This window comes from Hydra vulgaris, chromosome 12 (genome assembly GCF_038396675.1).
Source record: "Hydra vulgaris chromosome 12, alternate assembly HydraT2T_AEP".
Classification (NCBI taxonomy): Eukaryota; Metazoa; Cnidaria; class Hydrozoa; order Anthoathecata; family Hydridae; genus Hydra; species Hydra vulgaris.
This window is the reverse complement of record NC_088931.1, coordinates 37,509,440-37,529,727: the sequence shown is the minus strand read 5'-3', so window position 1 is coordinate 37,529,727 and position 20,288 is coordinate 37,509,440. Positions and strand designations below refer to the sequence as shown.

General features: G+C 27.4%; 3 protein-coding genes and 2 long non-coding RNA genes across 5 annotated transcripts; 2 read left to right on the top strand and 3 right to left on the bottom strand.

Moving 5' to 3' along the window:
- Nucleotides 1-1,222: 1,222 nt before the first annotated feature.
- LOC136088701 (uncharacterized) lies at nucleotides 1,223-3,955 on the top strand. The gene is made up of 2 exons (XM_065813143.1): nucleotides 1,223-3,477; nucleotides 3,769-3,955. Exon 1 carries the CDS (start codon nucleotides 1,677-1,679, stop codon nucleotides 2,304-2,306), a length of 630 nt encoding a protein of 209 aa, XP_065669215.1. The 5' UTR covers nucleotides 1,223-1,676; the 3' UTR covers nucleotides 2,307-3,477; nucleotides 3,769-3,955.
- A 2,586-nt stretch (nucleotides 3,956-6,541) lies between these two features.
- LOC136088699 (uncharacterized) lies at nucleotides 6,542-7,357 on the bottom strand. The gene is made up of 2 exons (XR_010642405.1): nucleotides 7,103-7,357; nucleotides 6,542-6,962 (listed from the first exon to the last, which is right to left on the bottom strand). It is a non-coding gene; the product is annotated as an uncharacterized LOC136088699 (long non-coding RNA).
- A 376-nt stretch (nucleotides 7,358-7,733) lies between these two features.
- On the bottom strand, nucleotides 7,734-10,235 carry LOC136088698 (uncharacterized). Its single transcript, XM_065813142.1, has 5 exons — nucleotides 10,129-10,235; nucleotides 9,583-9,667; nucleotides 9,163-9,312; nucleotides 8,818-9,096; nucleotides 7,734-8,161 (listed from the first exon to the last, which is right to left on the bottom strand). Exons 1-5 carry the CDS (start codon nucleotides 10,197-10,199, stop codon nucleotides 7,928-7,930), a joined length of 819 nt encoding a protein of 272 aa, XP_065669214.1. The 5' UTR covers nucleotides 10,200-10,235; the 3' UTR covers nucleotides 7,734-7,927.
- A 2,035-nt stretch (nucleotides 10,236-12,270) lies between these two features.
- LOC136088697 (uncharacterized) lies at nucleotides 12,271-14,511 on the bottom strand. The gene is made up of 2 exons (XM_065813141.1): nucleotides 12,832-14,511; nucleotides 12,271-12,755 (listed from the first exon to the last, which is right to left on the bottom strand). Exons 1-2 carry the CDS (start codon nucleotides 14,417-14,419, stop codon nucleotides 12,382-12,384), a joined length of 1,962 nt encoding a protein of 653 aa, XP_065669213.1. The 5' UTR covers nucleotides 14,420-14,511; the 3' UTR covers nucleotides 12,271-12,381.
- A 695-nt stretch (nucleotides 14,512-15,206) lies between these two features.
- On the top strand, nucleotides 15,207-19,942 carry LOC136087748 (uncharacterized). Its single transcript, XR_010642029.1, has 2 exons — nucleotides 15,207-15,355; nucleotides 19,813-19,942. It is a non-coding gene; the product is annotated as an uncharacterized LOC136087748 (long non-coding RNA).
- The last annotated feature ends 346 nt before the right edge of the window (nucleotides 19,943-20,288 follow it).

Genomic DNA, 20,288 nt, shown 5'->3' with positions numbered 1-20,288 from the left:
TATGTATAACTAGTTATACATATAGTTAACTATCAGGAGTTATTTGTATAACTGCATGCATTTTAAAGCATTTTATTTAATTTATATATTACTTTAGATCATATTACTTTGAATACTAGACCCAGAGAACCTTATTGTATATAAAGTTAAAAGTTTTGGAGCCTAAAAAAAGTTACAGAAACCTCCATATCTCCCCCCTATTTTAATATTTTTTTTAATAAAGAAAATTTGACTTTTAAACCAGCATTTCTTTTTCATATAATAAATTTTATGTATAGCTAGTTATACATATAGTTAACTATCAGGAGTTATATGTATAAGTGCATGCATTTTAAAGCATTTTATTTAATTTATATATTACTTTAGATCACATTACTTTGAATACTGGACCCAGAGACTTTATTCCCAATTACACTGTGGTACTCCAGATTAAAAATTGAAAAGTTTCTGTAAATATCCTGTTTTTGTTCCTCAATGTACTTCGTGAGTCCCTTAAGTTTTATGAACCTTATTGTATATAAAGTTAAAAGTTTTGGAGCCTAAAAAAAGTTACAGAAACCTCCCTATCTCCCCCCTATTTTAATATTTTTTTTTAATAAAGAAAATTTGACTTTTAAACCAGCATTTCTTTGTAGGACACTGCAGTGTCCCATGCATGCATGCTTGGTTTTTGACAACATTTGAACTTGCATCAGTCAATTGTTTGCAGATAGTATACTCAAGAACTATATTCAAATATCATATGAACATGTTAGAGAATGTTCATATGATATTTGAACATCACAAATTTAATAATATTGTTGTGATATGTTATTTAAATAATACCATAATAGATTATGATATGAAAATAAGATAGGATATGAAGGCAATGATCAAAGAATAAATTTTCTCATAAATATTTAGATGTTTGTTTATTAGTTTCAGAATATTATATTATGTGTGACAGCGACCTTCTATAATAACAGGCCTTGACATCGCACAACAAAGTTGTTAAACTGAAGGCCTATTCCTAATACTGTGTTTACATTTTAATCTTTTAAAATTAGACGAAAGTTTGTGTTTGCCCTTTTTTAATAAATATTTAAAATTTAATTGGTTTATAAATTAGATAGCGCAACTTAAAGACAAAAACATTGTAAGGTTCAAGGCATTACATTGTAAGATAATAATATTGTCAAACTAACGATAAGTTTTTTTAATAATTAAAATGCCTTTAAAATGCTGCGTATCTTTTTGCAAGTCTTCAACTACAACAAAAATATCAATACTCAACTACAACAAAAATATTAATTTATAATTTCCCGAAGAATCTAGAGGAGAGAAAAAGATGTAGTGAAGCTATCCCAAGAACTGGTTTTATTGTTACAGACTATACAGCAGTATGTCAACTTCATTGGCCAAATGAAGCACCTTTTGAAAGCAAATATGGGAAGCGACAACCTTTAAACCCACCATCTGTTTTTAAAAATAATCCGCCTAGTTGTTTAGCCACACCAGCAAGTAAAGTTGAAAAAACTGTAACTTCAAGCGGTTTTCGAAGCATTTTACCAGATGAGTTAAAAGATTTTCTAAAAGAGGATGAACTTATATTTGACGATATTCAATCTTTGTTAAGTGATAATAACGATGTTATTGTTTTCCAGCTTAATAAAAAAAGTTTACACATACAATCAAAAATGTACGAACTTGGTGTTCCATTATTTATTTTAGTAATTTTCAATGATTATTCATTTGTAGCTAACCATAATGGCACAACTTGTAATATTTCATCTTTAGCTGTAAACAAATTAAAGTTAATAAAAACAAAATCAGCTTTATTTGAAGCAGTTAGATTTTTAAAAAATAAAGAAAGTTCGCTTCAGTTAAATATTCTATTCGAACACCTTAATGCTGTGAGAAAAGTTAATGTTGGTGAAGTTTTATATACTTCAGATATTATATGTAGAGCATATAAGTATTTTGCTATGCGACGAAGTTTATATGATTGTTTGTGTATTGACTACAAGTTGCCAAGTATAAGGACTTTAACACGATTGACTTCAAAAATAAACTCAATGGAGGACCTAAGTTTCATAAATAGTATTTTTATGAATTTAAATCCATTGAAAAGAACTTCCATACTACTAATTGATGAGGTCTATGTCAAAGCTTTATTACTTTACCAAAGAGGTGCTTTGTTTGGTCAAGCAGTAAACTACCCTGAAAAGTTAGCTAAAATTTTATCATTTATGATTAAATGTCTTTTTGGAGGTCCAAAATTTATATGTAGAGCTCAACCTGTTGCAAATCTTTCCCCTGAATTTTAGTTTGCTCAAGTCAACAAACTGTTGATACGATAAATAATATTGAAAATAGTAAGACACTGGTAATATACATGATCTTGAAAGCTCAGTTAATAAATCTACATTAGTGGCTATAGTTTACATAGCTAGCTATGTGCAAAAAAGCGAAATAAAAATTTATGATGATACCAATTATTATTATAAATATGAAAGTTATCTGCATAGCCTAAACAGAGGCAGACTTGAAATTCCTTCTGATACTCTTGTTTAATGGTCAATATTTTGCTTTTTTTTTCAAGGTGCTACTGACCCTTTATGCAGAACATTTTGTGTTACTTAGTTTCAGTTCATTGCTGCTAAATATAAATTTAAAATCACAAAAAAACAATGCAGAGTATATTCTAATATTCTGCTAAAGATTTACTCACTAATTACCACTCCCAAAATACTAAAGCTATCATAATTTGTGTGAAAATTAGTTTTGTAATTAATTATGCTATTTACTTGTTATGTTTTTTATTATCTCATTAGCCTATATGTCTCTCAATATGTTTGGATTTGTAAATATTTATCCTGTTGAGATATATTGATAAAACTTTTTTTTGCTTGAGTCAACTTTTGTTGGTGTTTTTTATTGTTGGGGATTTTATCGTTACCATTTTTAGGAAAAAAAAATTAAAAATACAGTTATCTTTCTAATATATATACTTTGTTATGGTTCTGCTTGTTATTGATACTATTTAATATTACATAAATATTCTTAATGAAATTTGAAGTACGAAAAATAAGATTATCTTTTAACCATTTTTTGGTTTTCTTTTTATATTTCCGTCTTTACTAGAGATTATTATTAGAAAGCATAGACTGCCATTACACCCTACCTAATATAAAAATATATCAATATAAGTAAAAGTGAAAGTTTAATCGGCCTTCAGTTTTTACGGCATTTTGCGCGATGTCAAGGCCTGTTATTATAGAAGGCCGTGTGTGTGACGAAAAAGTAAAGATACTTTTGCATCCAGTGGCTATTGCACCCAACGTCTACATCATTGAAAAAGTAGGTTTTTACATTTTTGTTTTTGTTTTTTTGTTTAACTACTTATCCTAATTGATCACTTTTTTTCAGGATTCTCCTCATGGGTTCAAGCTCCTTACGCATAATATGTGTTTAATTACCCATAATACGTTAGTCATTGTAAGTAATAAATTAGGAAATAATTATTTGTGAAATATTGTAGTCATTAATGACTTCAACCTGGCTAATAATTAAAATTGCTCGACTAATAAGGTTCCTTATTAAAATTGCTCTCTCTCTCTCTCTCTCTCTCTCTCTCTCTCTCTCTCTCTCTCTCTCTCTCTCTCTCTCTCTCTCTCTGTGTCTCTCTCTGTCTTTCTCTCTCTCTCTCTCTCTCTCTCTCTCTCTCTCTCTATATATATATATATATATATTTTTATTTATATATATTTGTATTATATTTTTTTTTAGAAAATGTTTGAAGAAAGTTAGAAGATACTAAAAACCTTGGTATTATGCAAGCCGAAGCGATTTAGTTAATTCAATCGACAAAAAAACGGCGTGTAAATCGCAAAAGAAAAAAAAATAATATTTTTAATATTCATTTTTTATGTATTGATTAATAGCATTTATTTTAAAATAAATTCATTTTGCAACACGTTTTTTAATTTTATAAAATTTCGTCATAATAGTTTGAGGTAAATCCCACATAGGTTATAGGTGGAAAACATCACATGTAAAAGATCAAAAATGCTACACATTTTGAATACCAAATGGGATAAAGTAGCAAATACCAGATTAAGTTAAGCCTCTCTGAAAGCTTTAATGATTAATTTTAAATTACTATTTAAGTAAATTTTAAATTAAAAGAATTTTAAAAATTATCATAGAAGCATTCGGACTTTCATTTGTCTAGTATTGACTACTTTTATACCATTTGAATTAAAATATGTGGCATTTAAGATCTATAACATGTAGTATTTTCCACCTATATCCCATGTAGGATTTACCACATAAAACCCATGTGGGATTTACCATATGAAACCCACATGGGACAAAATAATAATCCCCATATGGGTTACATATGGTAAAAACCCACGCGTATCCCATATGGGATTTACCATATGGAATCCATGTGGGATTTGCCATATGAAACCCACATGGGACAAAATAATAATCCCCACATGGGTTACATGTGGAAAAAATCCACGCGTATCCCATGTGCGCTTTTTCACTGGGTTGAAGCACGATCCTCCTTCTATATGGGCACATCTGGAACCCGTGCTAATTGAACTCAAGATAGATAACCCACAAATTACAGATCTTCATTTTTTTTCTGATGGACCAACGACACAATATAGGAATAAGCAAAACTTCTTCTTCTCTAAATTGATATACGAATTAAAATTTAATTTAGCCAGTTGGAATTTTTTTGAAAGTGGGCATGGCAAGGGAGCACCAGATGCGATAGGAGGATATGTGAAACGTCAGGCAGATCAATGCTTAGTATGGGTTGTGACCTTCCAGATGCAGAAAGTTTATACAATTTTCTTAACAATGGACATTCATTAATAAAGTTTTACTATATTGAGGGATCCAAAATTACTTCTTTTGACTCAAAATGTTCCAAAACATTAAATGCTTTTACTATGAAATTGCATCAGCTGCACACAGACAGAAAATTCAATGTTTTGTATTGATATTTAAGTTGCTTCTGTAAGAGGGCTACAGTTTGCACATGCTACAATTTAAAGCGATATATGTTTTCCAAAAACACTAGTACGGTAAAAAAATATTTGTGTATTTTATTATTTTGCTAATTTACTTGTTTCTATAATAATTAAATTTATTTTAAGTACTTCCGTGAATTTCTTTTTATACTGGATTATACTTACACTGGATATACTTATACTTACACTGGATCTTGTGAGCATTAAACAGGTTTGTGACAGATCTGCCACATGGCCATACGAAGGGTTAAGCAACATCCGTATTTTGAACAACCGCATTTAGATTCAGCTCATTCACTGATTAGGATTAAAAAACAGATTTTGTGAAATTACTATGGAAAAAGCTTTTTTCTTGGTTTTTTACTAGCTAAATTTAAATTAGAGTGCATATAAATTGGAAAATAGGTTATAGGCCCTTTGAGTATGTTGTTTCCACAAGTGAAAAATTAAGACTCCTTTAATCATATAAATACATGACAAACAATTAGGGGTACTTTTTACATAAGATTTCAAGAATACATATTATAAACTTTTTTACATCTTTGTTAATAAACAAATGATAAAATTAAATCGTGTAAAAGTGTACAAAATAATTTTTTTTTTATGCGTATATATAAAATTAATAAATATATTCGTAATTATATAAATCAAATCATAAGAGTACTCTTATTTAACGTCTTAGAAGAAACTTAATTCATTGTCGTTTAGTCGAAGAGTTTGCCTAAGTTTTGTTTTGAATTGGTTAAACAAAGAGAGTATTCTAAGATCATCATATAAAAGTGTATTCCATAATTTAGGTCCTAGATTTGTAATTGAGTATTTAGTGGCTGAATAATAGGTTTTGGATTGACTTAAGTTATTTTTTGAGAATCTTGTGCTGTATATATGATTTATTTTTTTAAATATTGAGTAAAATAAAGGTAGTGCCGTTTTTTTATCAAGTTTAAACAAATATAAGAACTTGATAGGGATTTATTTTGATAGCATTTAATATATTGAGTTTACTAAAAAGCATTTTCGTATGGGAAAATCGACCTTCATTTGTAATAATCCTAATAGCATGTTTATGTTTGCAGAGAAGTTTATTTATTTTTGTAACGTTGGTGCTGCAGCAAGCATAATTTGCATAGTTTAGGTAACAATGTACACTGTAACGGAAAAAGGTGTTGATGTTAAAGAAAAAAGGTGTTGATGCGTGATACTATATGAACACCTATTAGGTGTTGCCGTAAAAAGGTGTTGATGCAAAAAAAAAGGTGTTGATGCAAAAAAAAGGTGTTCGTGCACATTAACACCTATAAGTGTTGCCGTTAAAAAGGTGTTGCTGCAAAAAAAAGGTGTTCATGTTACATTTAAGCCATAAAAGTGATGACGCAATTAAAATGCGTTTATGACGCTCATTTTAGCTGACGCTTGATCTTTTGTGCATACTCCACTCATACTTGGCATACTTTTCACAAGATCTTCCGAAACTAAAGTATTTTGAAAAGACTACCCAAATAAGCAGACAACACTTTTGAAAAAAAATTATTGATATTATATACACATATTAAAGCTATAAATATACAAACTGATGGTATAACAGATAAATATATCACTTAAAAACACAAAAATTAATGGAAAAAATTATTTTAACAAAGTATTCTAAATTTTATAATGTTCGTCTTGTTTCGTAACTTTGAAAATATATTTGACTGCTTTAGATTAAGACTATGCAAGCATATGTTATAACAAATAAAAGTTATCAGTAAAAAACAAATTTATAAATTTTTAATAAAATTGTAATTCAAGTTTTTAAAGTTTTTTTTTAATATATACTCGGCTGCTTGAGAATTCACCAGTTTTTCGTATTTAAACGGATTGTCATGTTGACTAACAGAACCTGAATCGAATTGGTAAAATAAAGCATCCACTCTCCAGACATTTGACGATTCTCTAAAAAAGAGCAAATATTTTTATAATTTATCGTTGAAAAAATATAATAATAATAATAAGTACTAAAAAATATTTCTATTATATTTCATTTTTAGTTTATTTTATAAAAGAAAAACCAAGAAATGTTAATTTTTCATCACCTTCAGATTTTCATCTGTAGATGTCGAGAAAGAATTCTCAAAAAAGACAGTTCTGTCACTTGAATATTTTTAGTCGGAATTTTAATCTTTTGTTCAACTCATTGTGGTTTTACATTTATTATACCCCTGAATAAACAAAACAAAAATCATGAGAACAAATAAGATCTTCATAAAACAATTAACATACAAATTAAGAAAAGTTACATTAAACATTTATATACAATATCTGATACTGCATGTATCAAATAGGTTCCTGAAAAGTTTTCCAAAACTTTTTCGTATCATTATTTTAAATATAAAATACTATAATTTGGTTAGCAAATAACTTTTAATTACTAACAAAGAAATGAATAAAAAAAAGTGTATTTTAATTAAAATTAAATACACTTTTTTTTATTCATTTCTTTATTAGTTATTTTTCTTTAACGCCTTACAATCAGTAGTATTATTTGTATGGTGTATTAACTGATTTTAAGGCTCTGATGATTTAATATAACTTAATACACAACTGGTTATACTCATTTGAACCTCATACTCATTTTGATTAAAAGTTCTATTAATCATCAGAGTCTTAAAATCAGTTCTAATTTAGAACTAACAATTCAAGCCTTATAATCAATTACAATCAGCATATATATTATAATATATTTTATTAATAACTTGACAAATATGACACAAAAAAATTAAACTTCAAACAATTTATATAATAAGAAAGTGTATTTATAAAATAAAATAATGTTAAAAGTTTAAATGTTAAAACCAAATTACAATACGTTATAGATAAAACCAAATCGAAAATAGATTTAAATCATTGCAACAAAGTCATTATAAAAGTAACATTATAGATTTTACAATTTTAATGTTACTCATTTTTCTAATTTGCATCATTATTTCTAAGATTTCAAATACTGCCTCTTGTTTTCTGCAATGTATTAAATTAAATGCCACACTTAGCGATGTGCTGACAAGAAGAACTTCAATTAAGTTCGCACAAGGAATAGAAAATTTATCATATCTAACTGCAAAATCTCCATTTTCGTATTGAAGACGAATCATATTCTATAATTAAATAAATAAATGAAATAGATCAATATAAGTTATTTTTAATGTTAATCAAAAAAATAAAATAAAATTCAGAAAAGCTTTTTTTAATATATGTATTCAAAAACAACTTATATATTAAAAATATTTAAATAATATATCGAAAACAACAACCTATAAGTGCATACATTTATATGATGGGAATGGGGTTTCAAGGCATAACAATCACTTTAAACTAAATTTTATTATTATTATTATTATCAATTTTATTTTAAATGATTAAAGAAACTTTGAAAAAAATATTTAAATGATGTAGTGGTAGCCTGTTTGATCCCTCATCTCGCCACTTGTAGTCAGGGCCGGATTTATATACCAGGAGGCCCTAGGCAGAATAAGATATTTGGGCTCTTATTGCTCATAAATACCAAAATTTGGCTAAAAATAAAACTAAATAAACATAAAGATTCCTATTGGTAAATCCGGCCCTGCTTGATGTACTGCGTTCAACTTGTTTTTCCATGTAGTACATTGAAGCTTGTGTTTTTCTTCAAAGCTTGTGAATTTAAAGAGTTGAGAGAGGTTTGTACCAACAACTTAAAAATGTAGCTCCCAAGGCTTTGGGGAGGGGGGGGGTATTGAACTCAATAAAATTATAACTTTAAAGTTAAACTAACCTTTTCAGTAAATTCTACCATTTTTTGACGACATCTAGCCACAATAAATTGAAATCCAATTATATTTGATTCAGAAGAAGCCATGGTAGGGTTTACCATCTTTACTAGATTAAGAAGAGATGAATATCTCTTTAAAAAAGGGGCCCATTTCAAACAAATATTTCTAAGAGAATCTTTTAGTAAAACCTGAACCCCTTCAAAGCCTAATCCATTATCCTTGTACGGCGAGTTCTTATTCAATTCATAAACTTGTAGCATTCTCTTGCTTTCATTATATACCTAGAAAAATATCATTTTTGTATGAATAGGTAAAAATAATGTTAAGTGAAGAAATAAGGTTCTTACATTTTCAGCTGACAAAAAATAGGACTTGAATAACTCTAACTCTGTCGAAAAGCCAACAGTTTCTCTTGCATTATTCCGTTGCATGAAAGTTGTTTCCATTAAAACTTCTGCTTCAAGTGAGGTTTGAACATTGTTTGAAACTGTGACAAGCTAATATATTTGATTAAAATATATCATAAACATTAGTACAACCAAAAAAAATATTGATTTACAAAGCAGATATAAAGTTTTTTTTTTGTAAGTTAACATCCATATTTCCACACTTGTGGTTTGGATGATTCTCCATAGTGACATATAAATGGCATTAACGAAAGCTTTAAACCAGATGCCCTTTCTGACAGTAACATGAAGCAGGTTGTACTGGATTAAATACAAATTTTTTGTATCAATCTAGATGAGAGAATAGTAAACTAGACTTACATATGCCTCATTTGCAACTTCTAATACTTCATTTGTATTGCTTTTAAGTCTTAAAGGTTGACTGATATCGCTGTCACTTACTGCTCTAAAATAGATTAGAACACGATATAAATATATGATCGCATTATAAAACAAAATATTTACTGAAATATTAACATATATATTTTATATATTGGTTACTGAAATATCATTATATATATTTTAATATTACATTATGAAAATAATATACATATATATATATATATATATATATATATATATATATATATATATATATATATATATATATATATATACATACATAAATATTATATTATTATAATATATTAAACAAAATTATTAATATTTGTCATTATTAACAAAAATAAAAGTAGGAGAATTTTAGGAGAAATGACTTTTTTTTTTCTTTTTATGGATATTTGAGGAGGTTTTAAATTTTTAAAGATTTTTAAGGAGGAGTGTGAACACTTTTATAATCAAACATAGTTTATGGAACATCTCAAAGATATAAACATAATAATCAAGCATAAAAAAAGGTTAAAATACCTTTTTATTGCCTTTGTCATAGCAGCTTTTGCATATTTCTTTCGATTTTCAATGACAGAAGCACAATTCATTTTTCTTCTATAATTTTTAAACCTGTTAATAATTCTCTCGTGTTATCTTTTCTTTTTTTAAAAAAATTATATATATATATATATATATATATATATATATATATATATATATATATATATATATATATATATATATATATATATCGTATATAGTCAAATAAGTCAATTAGTCAAAAGTTAGTTTGAAAAATCAAACAAATGATTTAACAGCATTGTATAGTATTGTTACGTAAATATTTAAATATGATATTAAAATATAAAAAACTATTAAGAATTACTTTATAATTTTATTAAAATTTCATTCAAAATAAATTAAAAATCACATATTAAATATATTTTTTAAAATTTATTTTGAATGTTTAAATAAATTGAAATTTAAATAACTAAATAATTTAGTTATTTAAATTTATTCAAGAATTACTCAATTTATTTAAAAGTCATAACACAACTATTACAAACATCTTTTAAAATAGCTTAAATAGATTTGTAATGCAAGGATAAAATATTTTTAAAAAACAAATTATTATTATGTAATTTATTTAATTCAACCACTACAGCACAAATTAACTTACTGAATATTGAACAGCTCTAAACTCTGGGTACTTCTCTTGCACAACCATCACCAGCTCATTTAATTGAACTCCATTATATACCTATGATTTTGATAAAAACAATTTACAGTAAGAACTTAGAGTTTAAACATAATTTAGATAAAAAATCAATATAATACAACTAAAAACACACGGATTTTGTTGATCAACATATTCCATTACTTTATGAAAAATGAGCCCAACCCAGTGGTTCATAAATTGACCATCTGCTACTATTGATTTGGCATCAAGTATACCACATGTAAGCCTTGCTTCCACAATTGAATCTGTTGGAATTTCAAATTTCAAACCAGGCCATTGTTTTGAAGAAATACTTTCATCTCTCTTAACTTCTTCTGATGCAGTTATTATTTGCCTTGTCACTTGACGCTCCAAAAAAACTAGTTTCAAATTATTATTTGTAACTAAAAAATCTAGGGTTTCTCCATCATCAATTTCTGCACCAGAACCATCATACAATTGTAGCAAATTGCTGGACGAACATTGGAACTTATTGCCACATTTTGACAGCAAATCAGAATACGAAGTATACAGAATAACTTTGATTGTATCACCTTTTTGCACATTAATTGATTGCATCTGCAAATAAAGGTAGATGTTAATATATAATGCAAAAAGAGTTAAAAGTAAATCAGATATATTATCATTAACTATCATTAATATAACACATTAATATAACTTAATATATATTCATTACATTATATATAATCATTATATATAATCATTAATATAACACATTAATATAACTTACATCTCTACCTACCTGTAATAAGTGACCAGGGCCCCGGCTAAAAACATTCCATAGTTAATTAATTTCATAGTTAATTTCACAATTTCATAATTAATTTCATAATTAATTAATTAATTATCCGGTAAGAACAAAGTAGATCAGATGGATATATGATCTTTTCCTATCTTTAAAAGATAGGAAAAGAATCGATGATCATAGAGAGAGTTTGAGAGTAGTAATTATATTTATAGTGTGTATCAGAGAAGATGATAATGATGACAGTGATTAAGATGATGATGATCATCATCATCATCAATTGTATGCTTGATGATGATAACAATGATGATGATGATCATCATCATTGATGATTAAGATGCTGCTGCTGATGATCATCATCGATGATTAAGATGCTGATGATGATCATCATCAGCATCTTAATCATCGTCATCAAATGCAGCCCCAGAGGTGGACCAGATCCACCTGGACCAGAGGTGTGCAGGGAAGTTTGCCAGGGTTTTTTAACCTTGGCTCTCAGTGGCCCTGTTTATCTGTTTCAAATACTGTACCCTAAATATAACTCATTGGGATTATATATCAAAATACCTTACATATGAAATATGTACTTCCGTACATATTTAATGTTATATTAATAATAATTTTTTATAATAATTACTAAAAAAAATATATATTTATATTTTACATTTTTACTACATAAGACTTGTCTCAGTTTTTAACCCTGTCCCATTTTAACCCTGTATCATTGTGTTTTAACTAGTTTTGTTAGTTTTTAAATAAAATAAATTAATCACTAAAGGCAGAAATAACAACTCATAATAAATATTCATATGATAAATAACCGGACAATAAAATCTTTTTCTCTTATTTTAACAGATTTAGATGAACTTAATTTAAGAGAAAAAATGTCAAGTAAAGAAAATAAGTTTTTATGATGCTCTACAACATACGAGTTAACCAAAGGAAAAAATGATATTGCTGTTTCTTGGCACATTGCATACCAAACATTGTTAATAGACATCAAATAATTTATTTTAACTGCTTTTTCTTCGCTTAGAATCAAATAAGAAGATACTGTCAACTGTTTTCCCTGGACTGTTAATGTTTTTGTATGAAAAATTGTGTTTAAATTTGATTCAAACGGTTCAAGAAGTACTTCTTGAGCATGATGAAGAGATATCTTTGCATATGAGATGGAGCCTGAAAAATAAAATTTATTTTATTGCATGAAAATAAACAAATAAGTAGCTCATCAATTATTATGATTGCAGCTTACCTGGAACAATTTCATTACTTCTTTCAAGAAGACGTCTACAAGTTTCATGCATTTGAAATCTTTTTGAAAATAAATATATAGGATTTTTGAATTGCTGACAAACTCTTGCTAGCTTTTTAAAAATCTGATGTCGTTGTTCAAAACGCATGCACCAGAAAGTTTTCATTGTTCCCATATAGCTTGAAAGGTCAGGATAATGTGTGATAAAATGGAGCTTTGCTGCTACTCTAGTGCCGTTGTATAATGTTTTGATATAGTTAACAAGTTGTGGAATCAGAAAATGCAATGATTCAATATGTTCATTACCACGGCTGTTTAATATCAATAAAATATTACAATGGATAATGATCATATCCCAATAAGGTGCATCTTCGTCATTAAAATTATCAAAAAGAAACAATGGCAAACATAATGAAATGGTTAGCATCTCACTAGCAGTTAGTGCCAGCTTTGATGTCATATAAGTTGATGTCAATATTAAATTCACTGGCAATTTTAGATCTCTTAGCAATAAATTCATACCAAGCAATGTTAGTTTTCGCTTGATCATATACTGATTCAAAAATGTTGAAATTACAACATGGCTTATTCCTTCCAAAAAATCATGCATAAAATCACTTGGAAAAAATGCAGGCAAAAATACATATGGTAAGTGTAAAAACGGAGATAAATACAGACATCCATGTTGTTGTTTTGAACTATCAACAATGTAAGATTCGTGAGTTCTTTGAAATACATTTGTGTTTTCGTGTCTAACACAGAAGTAACAATGTCTACATATGTATCCACTATGAAAATGTGATTGCAAACCGAGAAGTGGATGAGCTGTTAAATTGTCAGCAGCCATAAAACATGCAATTACATGATACTCTTCATCATTTACACAAAATGTATTAAATAATAAGTTGAACAAGTCATCAATAATTGGCTTGCAAAACTCATAGAGTGTAATTTTTTTAACCACTTTAAAATTACACAATGAAGCTAAATGATAATTGCCCATTTTAGATGCATTGTTCTTTTGATTTAAAATAGAAAAATAAATTGCTGATATTTTATGTATACCCCTGCTGGTGCCTATTGGGTTACATACTTCTAACTCATCTGAATACAAACCAATGTATACTGTTTTGTTTGGATCTGAAAATGGTAGTATAGAACTTTGAAAGTAGCTTGATTTTGAAAAAGATAAAGAATCTGGGTGCAAAATTGTTTGACCTTTCAAAATGCTTTTTAGGTTTTCTCCAAGAGGTACATGATAAAAAAAATCCTCACCAACAGTAACTTTCACTGCTTTTACATGACCCAATCCACCTAAATAAGCATCAAATTTATCTGGGCTCATACAATGCGATAAACATAAATCAATGCTGTTGTCTCTTTGAAGTTTATACAGGAAACATTGTGCATATGGGTTGTGAACTGATATGCCAGTCTGTTGCAAAAAACTTTCAAACGATCTACAAACATCACCCAATATAGCTTTAACTGAATCACTGTGCAATAAAAGTAACTTTTTAGAAGTTTTTTCAGAAACTAAATGATAATTCATCGTTATCATAAAAAACCTTTTCATTTCATCAAACATGTCAAATATATCAGTTGACTGGTCTGCATATTTATCAGATAATCTTATACTATTACAAATTGGCAAATCCAATTGAATAGTAGGTACGTAGAATTCCGTGTTTTACGGAACCGATTTTTGTGCCAAAATTCTGTTCCACGTTTTTTAAAGTCCGTTCAAAGTAAGTGTGGTAACAACGTGTTTTCTAGTCTTTTTTTTTAGAATTTAATATCACTTTAGATATGTTTTAAAAATTGAAATAATTATACTTTCTGTTAGTGTTTGCTGTTTTTGAATCTACTTACATTTATATAAAGTTAATGGGTATCAAAATTTTTGATGTCGATCGTTCGTTAAATTCCTATCAAAGGAAGGTAGTGCGTACTATTAAAACTATTTGCGTTTGTTTTTATATCTATTTTCTATATTCTTGCCAAATTTTATTGCATTATTTGGATGCCCACATTCATTACTACAATGCACAAAAAAGGTACATAATTTCGGCAATTTTACGCCTCGTATGGTAGAGGGGGTCTATCGGAAACTTCATATTAATAATATTATTAACTTAATATTATTGTCCATACTTTAATCAGTTTACTTTCAAATTTAATTTAAATTTTAAGTTAAATTTAAAAATTTTCGATTAAAAGGCTTAATTTATACTTCAAGTTCTAAAGTGTAATTTTAATCAAATTACAATATATTTGTAGTGTACTTTAATATTGTTTACAAAAATTTAGTAAAGTCATATTTTGTCAAAATATAACTTTACAATAAATATTTAATTACTCATTAGATAAAGTTTTAAGGTACATTAGATTACATAGATAAAATTTGTTTAATGCAACAATGAAATAATATTTAGAATTAATATTATAATGCCTAAAGAAATGACAAAAAGAAAAAACAAAATTGGCAAAAAAAGTAAGATTTCTGAAAGAGATAAGAGAATAGGTGAATTTTATTGTGTTTCTTGGTTCTTTGTTTATTTAATTTTAGCATTTAGCTATTGTGTTTTATTTGTGTGTGTGTGTGTGTATATATATATATATATATATATATATATATATATATATATATATATATATATATATATATATATATATATATATATATATATATATAGGTACGTGCAATGAAAATTTTAAATTAGATAAATTCTTGGTTGTTATATATCATTAGAAAGAGCTTCGATTCAATATTGTAAAAGTGAAAAAATTATCAAAATCGAACAATTCCATAAAAAGTTATGTCGTTTTTAGTACCGATTTTTCGATATATGGATTTGTTGAAGAAAGTGTGGTCAAAAAAATGTTTTTAAGCACTAAAAGTTAAATAACTTTGTCAATTCTTATCCAAATGTTTATAACTTGGTATCAAAAGATAGATGTAATAGTAACCTACAAATTTATATAGGTCCATATCACCGGGCGTATCCAAGGGGCTAGAGGGGTAACCAAACGCCACTTTTACCAGCAAAAAATGAAATTTTTATTCATAAAAGATCAATTTTTCAATGAATTTATTAATTTTCATATGCAATAAATTGCTATAATTTCCATGTAGACTGCCACCAAATAGGAGAGGTTCATTTTTTGAGTTAGGGTATATGTGGGGTAATGATTTAACACACCCTATTATTAAAAACGATTCATTATAAATATTTTGATTCTTATTAAAAAGGCTTTTTTAAAATCATCACAATAAAATTTATAATTTACAACATTACAACAAACAAAGCTGCACACTCATTGATTCGGGGGAAGGGGGTGTGTCCACACCCCCTCCAACCTAAAAAACATAAAATACTTTATTTAAAATTTTGTTAAAAAAAAAAAAAAAGAAAAAAAGCAATGACTTTAAATAATATATTGAAATACAAAACACAATACACATTACCACCTTACAAGTTTTCATATTTTTTTGTTTTAAAATAATATTTGAATTAATTTGAGTCTTGGCTTTTAGTTAATGATTAATATATTAAATTCCAATAATGAAACTAAATATAAATTATTGTTAACAATAGACACGACATGAACGTAAGCCAGAGCCGTCTATCAAAAAAATTGTGAGTTCCACTACTCGCTGTACATTTATTTTGCAAGTTCCACTACTCGCTGTACATTTATTTTGCAAGTTCCACTACTCGCTGTACATTTATTTTGCAAGTTCCACTACTCGCTGTACATTTATTTTGCAAGTTCCACTACTCGCTGTACATTTATTTTGCAAGTTCCACTACTTGCTGTACATTTATTTTGCAAGTTTTACTATTCGCTGTACATTTATTTTGCAAGTTCCACTACTCGCTGTACATTTATTTTGCAAGTTCCACTACTCGCTGTACATTTATTTTGCAAGTTCCACTACTCGCTGTACATTTATTTTGCAAGTTCCACTACTTGCTGTACATTTATTTTGCAAGTTTTACTATTCGCTGTACATTTATTTTGCAAGTTCCACTACTCGCTGTACATTTATTTTGCAAGTTCCACTACTCGCTGTACATTTATTTTGCAAGTTCCACTACTCGCTGTACATTTATTTTGCAAGTTCCTCTACTCGCTGTACATTTATTTTGCAAGTTCCACTACTCGCTGTACATTTATTTTGCAAGTTCCACTACTCGCTGTACATTTATTTTGCAAGTTCCACTACTCGCTGTACATTTATTTTGCAAGTTCCACTACTCGCTGTACATTTATTTTGCAAGTTCCACTACTCGCTGTACATTTATTTTGCAAGTTCTACTAATTGATATATATTTATTTTGCAGGTTCCACTACTCGCTGTACATTTATTTTGCAAGTTCTACTAATTGATATATATTTATTTTGCAGGTTCCACTACTCGAGGTACATTTATTTTGGATGCTCCGCTTGTTGAAAATTCGGAATGCTCAAAATATGAAATTGATATGACCCAGATTAGCAATATTTAACCAATTTATGTCTTGCATTCATACTTTGCTAACATACAATTAATATGCTCACATACATATATATATATATATATATATATACATATATATATACATATATATATATACATATATATATATATATATATATACATATATATATACATATATATATATACATATATATATATATATATATATATATATATATATATATATATATATATATATATATATATATATATATATATATATATATATATATACACACACACACACACAAATAAAACACAATAGCTAAATGCTAAAATTAAATAAACAAAGAACCAAGAAACACAATAAAATTCACCTATTCTCTTATCTCTTTCAGAAAACTTACTTTTTTTGCCAATTTTGTTTTTTCTTTTTGTCATTTCTTTAGGCATTATAATATTAATTCTAAATATTATTTCATTGTTGCATTAAACAAATTTTATCTATGTAATCTAATGTACCTTAAAACTTTATCTAATGAGTAATTAAATATTTATTGTAAAGTTATATTTTGACAAAATATGACTGTACTAAATTTTTGTAAACAATATTAAAGTACACTACAAATATATTGTAATTAGATTAAAATTACACTTTAGAACTTGAAGTATAAATTAAGCCTTTTAATCGAAAATTTTTAAATTTAACTTAAAATTTAAATTAAATTTGAAAGTAAACTGATTAAAGTATGGACAATAATATTAAGTTAATAATATTATTAATATGAAGTTTCCGATAGACCCCTCTACCATACGAGGCGTAAAATTGCCGAAATTATGTACCTTTTTTGTGCATTGTAGTAATGAATGTGGGCATCCAAATAATGCAATAAAATTTGGCAAGAATATAGAAAATAGATATAAAAACAAACGCAAATAGTTTTAATAGTACGCACTACCTTCCTTTGATAGGAATTTAACGAACGATCGACATCAAAAATTTTGATACCCATTAACTTTATATAAATGTAAGTAGATTCAAAAACAGCAAACACTAACAGAAAGTATAATTATTTCAATTTTTAAAACATATCTAAAGTGATATTAAATTCTAAAAAAAAAGACTAGAAAACACGTTGTTACCACACTTACTTTGAACGGACTTTAAAAAACGTGGAACAGAATTTTGGCACAAAAATCGGTTCCGTAAAACACGGAATTCTACGTACCTAATATATATATATATATATATATATATATATATATATATATATATATATATATATATATATATATATATGTATATATATATATGTATATATATATGTATATATATATATATATATATATATATATGTATATATATATATGTATATATATATGTATATATATATATATATATATATATATATATATATATATATATATATATATATGTATGTGAGCATATTAATTGTATGTTAGCAAAGTATGAATGCAAGACATAAATTGGTTAAATATTGCTAATCTGGGTCATATCAATTTCATATTTTGAGCATTCCGAATTTTCAACAAGCGGAGCATCCAAAATAAATGTACCTCGAGTAGTGGAACCTGCAAAATAAATATATATCAATTAGTAGAACTTGCAAAATAAATGTACAGCGAGTAGTGGAACCTGCAAAATAAATATATATCAATTAGTAGAACTTGCAAAATAAATGTACAGCGAGTAGTGGAACTTGCAAAATAAATGTACAGCGAGTAGTGGAATTTGCAAAATAAATGTACAGCGAGTAGTGGAACTTGCAAAATAAATGTACAGCGAGTAGTGGAACTTGCAAAATAAATGTACAGCGAGTAGTGGAACTTGCAAAATAAATGTACAGCGAGTAGTGGAACTTGCAAAATAAATGTACAGCGAGTAGAGGAACTTGCAAAATAAATGTACAGCGAGTAGTGGAACTTGCAAAATAAATGTACAGCGAGTAGTGGAACTTGCAAAATAAATGTACAGCGAATAGTAAAACTTGCAAAATAAATGTACAGCAAGTAGTGGAACTTGCAAAATAAATGTACAGCGAGTAGTGGAACTTGCAAAATAAATGTACAGCGAGTAGTGGAACTTGCAAAATAAATGTACAGCGAGTAGTGGAACTTGCAAAATAAATGTACAGCGAGTAGTGGAACTTGCAAAATAAATGTACAGCGAGTAGTGGAACTTGCAAAATAAATGTACAGCGAGTAGTGGAACTCACAATTTTTTTGATAGACGGCTCTGGCTTACGTTCATGTCGTGTCTATTGTTAACAATAATTTATATTTAGTTTCATTATTGGAATTTAATATATTAATCATTAACTAAAAGCCAAGACTCAAATTAATTCAAATATTATTTTAAAACAAAAAAATATGAAAACTTGTAAGGTGGTAATGTGTATTGTGTTTTGTATTTCAATATATTATTTAAAGTCATTGCTTTTTTTCTTTTTTTTTTTTTTAACAAAATTTTAAATAAAGTATTTTATGTTTTTTAGGTTGGAGGGGGTGTGGACACACCCCCTTCCCCCGAATCAATGAGTGTGCAGCTTTGTTTGTTGTAATGTTGTAAATTATAAATTTTATTGTGATGATTTTAAAAAAGCCTTTTTAATAAGAATCAAAATATTTATAATGAATCGTTTTTAATAATAGGGTGTGTTAAATCATTACCCCACATATACCCTAACTCAAAAAATGAACCTCTCCTATTTGGTGGCAGTCTACATGGAAATTATAGCAATTTATTGCATATGAAAATTAATAAATTCATTGAAAAATTGATCTTTTATGAATAAAAATTTCATTTTTTGCTGGTAAAAGTGGCGTTTGGTTACCCCTCTAGCCCCTTGGATACGCCCGGTGATATGGACCTATATAAATTTGTAGGTTACTATTACATCTATCTTTTGATACCAAGTTATAAACATTTGGATAAGAATTGACAAAGTTATTTAACTTTTAGTGCTTAAAA